At 42.0% G+C, this 5,597-nt stretch overlaps 1 protein-coding gene across 1 annotated transcript; it reads left to right on the forward strand.

Moving 5' to 3' along the window:
* Positions 1 to 338: 338 nt before the first annotated feature.
* LOC137000728 (uncharacterized) lies at positions 339 to 1,022 on the forward strand. Its single transcript, XM_067358077.1, has one exon. The coding sequence runs from the start codon at positions 339 to 341 to the stop codon at positions 1,020 to 1,022; it is 684 nt and encodes a 227-aa protein (XP_067214178.1).
* Positions 1,023 to 5,597: the final 4,575 nt, after the last annotated feature.

A 5,597-nucleotide genomic window follows, 5' to 3' on the forward strand; every position in this document is an offset into this window, starting at 1 on the left:
GGATAAAAAAAGAGAGCAAAGAGTGTATAGAGAATAGAAAGTAATAGGAGTAGGGGACTGGTAGCGACACAGCGGGATGGAAAGGAAATGGGAAATGGCTGAAGGAATAAGAGAAGCAAGAAAGGGGAGAGTGAGATGTGGGAGTCATGGATGTATAGAGGAGATGTGGAAGAGGAAGAGGGAGGAGGCATGGGAAAAAGGGGAAGGGGAGGAGAAAGAGATTTTTATTAAAAGTAAAAAAAACAACTAGATCACCGGAAAAAAAAGAGGAAAAGAAAGAAGGAGAACAGAAGGAGATAGAGAAGGAAGAGGAGGAGATGAGGAAATGGAAAGGGGAAATGGAGGGGGTGATGAAGGAGGTGATGAGAATAAGGCTGGAGGATTGGAAGGAGGAAATGAGACAGATAAAAGAGGAAATGAAGGAGGGTATAAAAAATATAAGAAGGGAGATGAAGGAGTTTAGAAAGAGGGAGGAGGGATGGAAGGAGGAGAGAGAAGAGATGAAAAAGCAGATAAAGGGATTAGAGAGGAGAATAGAGGAGATGGAGGGAGAGGGAGAAAAGAAGAGGGAGGGGAAAAGGAAAGAGGGGAAGGGAGAAGGAGAAAAAATAAAACTAAGATTGAAAGAGATAGAAAAGAAAATGGAAAGAAAAGAGAGGGAGGAGAGGAGAAAAAATTTAGTAATAAAAGGGATAGAGGTGAAGGAAGGGAAAAGGAAGGAAGCGGTAGAGGGGTTAATGAAGGATATAGGAGCAGAGGTAAAGATGGAGGAGACATGGAAGATAGCGGAGGACAGGGATAAAGGAAGAGAGATAGTGGGGATAAGGATAGAGAATGAGGAGAAAAGAAGGGAGATATGGGAGAAGAAGAAGACATTAAAGGGTAGAAAAGAAAGGATAGTAGAGGACTGGACATGGAAGGAAAGGAGAATGAGATGGAAATTAGAGGAGAGGGCCCGAGAGGAGGAAAGGAAGGGGAAAAATGTATGGGTAGGGTATGGGAGAATAAGAATAAATGGATAGTGGTGGAAGTGGGATGAGGAGGAGGAGGTGTTAAGAGATGGAAAAGGTAACATAAAAGTAGGAGGACAGGGGGAAGGGAGGAGGGAGGAAGAGGGGAGCACAGGATAGAGGAAAGAAGGGAAAGGGGTAAAAATGGGAAACGGGAGAAAGCGGAGGAGAAGGAGTGGAGAATAGGATTCTGGAATGTGGCAGGAGTGAGAAATAAATATAGAGAATTCTGGGTAGGATTAAAGAGTTGGGATGTAATAATACTAGTAGAAACATAGATGGACAAGAAAGGGTGGAGGATGGTGAAAGAAAAGTTACCAAGAGGCTACGAGTGGGGAGTACAAGTAGCCGAAAAAAAGAATAAAAAAGGAAGGACGATAGGTGGAATGATAATGGAAAGAAAAAAGATGATGGAAAAAAGAAAAAAAATAGAAACGGAAAGAGAAGGGCTGATAATAAGAAGAATAAGAAAGGGGAAACAGAAATGGAGGGTAGTGGGGGTATACGTTAATGGAAATATGGAGGAGATGCTACAGAGCATGGAACAGTGGGTGGGGGAGAAGGAGATGGAGATAAACACAATAATTGGGGGGGATTTTAATGCAAGAACGGGGGTAGAGAGAGGAGGTATAGAAATAGGAGAAAAGGAGGAGGATGGAATAGGGAGAGGGGAAGGAAGGAGAAGAAAATCAAAGGATGGAAAAATTAATAGAGATGGAAGAGTAGTGGTGGAGTTCCTGGAGGAAAGAGGGTGGGGAATACTGAATGGATGCACAGAGGGAGAGGAGGAAGGGGAGTTCACGTTTACAGTGGGAAAAGGGAACACGGTGATAGATTATGTAATAGCAGATAAAGACACGAGGGAAAAAATAAAAAGTTTAAGAATAGGGGACAGAATAGACTCAGACCATCAACCATTGGAGGTATGGGTGAAGGGGGAGAGACAGGGAAAAAAAGGGAGGAAGAGCGGGAGCAGGGGAGAAGGAAGAATATGGAGAGGAGTGTGGAATGAAGAGGGGTGCAAAAAATTCAAACAAAGGATGGAGGGGATAAAATTGAGGGAGAAAGAAATAGGAGTAGAATGGGAAGGGATGGAGAGGGAGATGAAAGAGGCGATAAGGGAAGTAGAGAGGGAATTGGGGAAAGAGGAGGGGAAGAAGGGAGGATGGTGGGACAGAGATTGTGAAGAGAAGAAGAAGGAGGTAAGAAGGGAACTAAGAGGATGGAGAAGTAAAGGGGGAGAAGGGAGTACAAAAAAAAAGAAAAGAATATAAGGAATTATGTGAAAGGGAGAGGAAGGAAGAAAATGAAAAGTGGGAAAAAAGAGCAAGGGAGGTAAAAAGGGAAAGTAAAGTGTGGGAAATAATAAATAGAGAGAGGAAAAGAAGGGTAAGGATAAATGATGGGATAGGGATGGAGGAATGGAAGAAATACTTTATGAGGTTATTAGGGGGGGCAGAAAGGAAAGTAGTAAAAGAAAATGGAAAAAGGAAAAAAGAGGAGGGGGATGAGGAAGAAGAGATTAGCAGGAAGGAAATAAAGGAAGCGATAAAAAGGCTAAGGAATGGGAAGGCGATGGGGCAGATGGGATACCAGGAGAAGCTTGGAAATATGGTGGGGAGGAAGTGGAGGAGTGGGTTTGGAAATGGTGTAACAGGGTGTGGAAAGGGGAAGTGGCCGGAGAACTGGAAGGAGGGAGTAGTGGTGCCAATAGTGAAAAAGGGGGATGGAGAAAGAATGGAAAAATACAGAGGGGTGACACTAATGTCATCATGCTATAAAATATACGCGATAACGTTGGGAGAAAAGTTGAGAAGGGAAGTGGAGGAAAAGGAGATAGTGCCGGAGAATCAAACAGGTTTCAGGAAAGGGATGGGGACATTGGATAATATTTATATAATGAATTACTTGATAAACAGGCAGTTAGGGAAAAAGAAAGGGAAAATGACGGCATTATTTATAGACCTCAAGGCAGCGTTTGATTCGGTAGATAGGGGAGTATTGGTGGGGGCAATGAGAGAGAGAGGGGTAAGGGAGGGACTGGTGGAGAGGGTAGAGGAGGTATTAAAGGAAACGAAAAGCAAAGTAAGGGTAGGAGGGGAGGTGGGGGAAAATTTTTGGACGGCGAGAGGAGTGCGACAGGGATGCCCATTAAGCCCATTATTGTTTAATATAATGTTAGTGGATATAGAGGAAGAAATGAGAAAGGTGAAACGGAGGGGAATTAAACTAAGAGGGAATAGGATATACTCATTAGAGTATGCGGACGACATGGTGTTGGTGGCGGAGGAGGAGGAGGAGATGAGGGGCATGATGGAGAGACTAGAGAGATACCTAGAGAGGAAAAAATTAGAATTAAACACCGAAAAAACGAAGATAATGAGATTTAGGAAGGGAGGAGAAAGATGGAAAAAAAAGATGAAATGGATGAAAAAGAGGAAATGGAAAGGGAAGGCAATTGAGGAGGTGAAAGAATTTAGTTACTTGGGGTACAAAATACAAAGGAACGGAAGACAGGAGGCGCAGATCAGGGAGAGGGCGAAGAAAGCGACAGCGGTGATGAGGCAGATATGGGGGATAGGGAAAAGAAGATTTGGGAGGGACTGGGGGAGAAGGATATGGATGTTTGACAAATTGGTTTGGACGGTAATGAGATATGGGGTAGAGATATGGGGATGAAAGGAAAGGGAAGAAATGGAACGGATAGAAGAGAGATATTTGAGATGGGTATTGCGGGTAGAAGCGAGGATACCAGGATATTTAGTAAGAGAAGAGTTGCAAAGGGAGAAGATGAGGGGAAAAGCGGGCAGGAGGGCATGGGGGTTTGAGAAAAGGCTAGAAGAGGGGGGAGGGAGTGAAATAGCAAGGGAATGTAGGGAGATGAAGGAAAGATTTAAGAAAGGGAAAGTAAGATCAGATTGGGAGGAGGAGAGAAAGAAATTCTTCGAAGAGAGGGAGATAACAATCAAGGAGGTGGAAAGAAAGAGAGAGGAGGGAGAGGAGTGGTATGGAGAGTTAGAGAGGAAGGACAGGGAGAAACAGAGGAAGAAAAGATGGGAAAGGATAAAAGAATCTAGATTTAGCAGATGGTATAGAGAAGTAAAAAGGAAGGGAATACCGGGATACTTAAAAAAAGGATGGGGGGAAAGCAGATGGAAAAGGGTGGCGAGATTTAGGTTGGGAAATGAAATAAGAGAGGGAAGGTATTGGGAGGAAGAGGAGAAAAGGAAGTGCAGACTATGTGGAGGAGAAAGGAAAACATGGGAACACGTATGGGAGGTATGTAGAGAGTAGAAGGAGGGAGCAGGGAGTTGGCAAGAAGCGATAGGCTGGATTCTAGGTGAGGAGGAAGAAGGGGAGCGATGGATGAGAGAGATAGAGAAAGAGAAAAAGGGGGAGGAGAAAAGAGAAAGAGGTGAGGAGGAGGAAGAGAGAGTGGGTGAGTAAGAGAGAGCGAGAGAGAGAGAGAGAGAGAGAGAGAGAGAGAGAGAGAGAGAGAGAGAGAGAGAGAGAGAGAGAGAGAGAGAGAGAGAGAGAGAGAGAGAGAGAGAGAGAGAGAGAGAGAGAGAGAGAGAGAGAGAGAGAGAGAGAGAGAGAGAGAGAGAGAGAGAGAGAGAGAGAGAGAGAGAGAGAGAGAGAGAGAGAGAGAGAGAGAGAGAGAGAGAGAGAGAGAGAGAGAGAGAGAGAGAGAGAGAGAGAGAGAGAGAGAGAGAGAGAGAGAGAGAGAGAGAGAGAGAGAGAGAGAGAGAGAGAGAGAGAGAGAGAGAATGAAAGAAGGGGCGAAGTAAAAAGTATTAACATATATAAGATGGAAGGAAGCAATGGAAACGGAAGTCCCTTTAGCGAGCGAGGTGTGTGTGTATATAGGATGAGGGGAGGAGGAGGGTAAGCACGTAAGGCTCACGCTCCTGCTCCATAAGCGGATAGGTTAAGTTAGGATAAGAATAGAATAAGTAGAGATTAAGTATAGAATAAGGCTATTATATAAAAAAGAAATGTATGGCGAGAAATGAAAATGTGAGAGAAAATTGTAACCCTAAGGGGATCAATAAACAAACTACTACTACTACTACTATATATAAGAATAATATAATAGTACAAAGTACAGTACAAATAGTAACAAAAATTGTTTTTTTTTTTGTTAAAATATTTTAAGAAAGTTTACAATTAAAAATTTTATTTTTCTAATTTTATAAATTGTTTATATTACTATTGTACTTGAAAATGTAATGCATAATATAAAAATTTTAAAACATTTCAATTCAGTTGCATTAAAACTTTTAATACTCTCCGCGACCACGTTTTGGAATCCTGACATTAGAAGCGAGAAATGATACACTGAGACGCTGAGAATTCTTGCGTGCCATTTTTAAATAAAAAGCTATTTTAATAAAATAACATTGTAAATCATGTTAACAAATTTGTAAAATTGTTCAAAAATAATTTTTTTTTCTTGGCGGTTGTTTAAAAAAGCATAGCTTTCAGACAATTTTACAAATTTATTAACATGATTTATAGTGTTATTTCATCAAAATATCTATTTAAAAGTGGTACACAAGAATTTTCAACGTTTTAGCATGTCACATC

This window comes from Linepithema humile, chromosome 6, assembly GCF_040581485.1.
Source record: "Linepithema humile isolate Giens D197 chromosome 6, Lhum_UNIL_v1.0, whole genome shotgun sequence".
NCBI classification, from domain to species: domain Eukaryota; kingdom Metazoa; phylum Arthropoda; class Insecta; order Hymenoptera; family Formicidae; genus Linepithema; species Linepithema humile.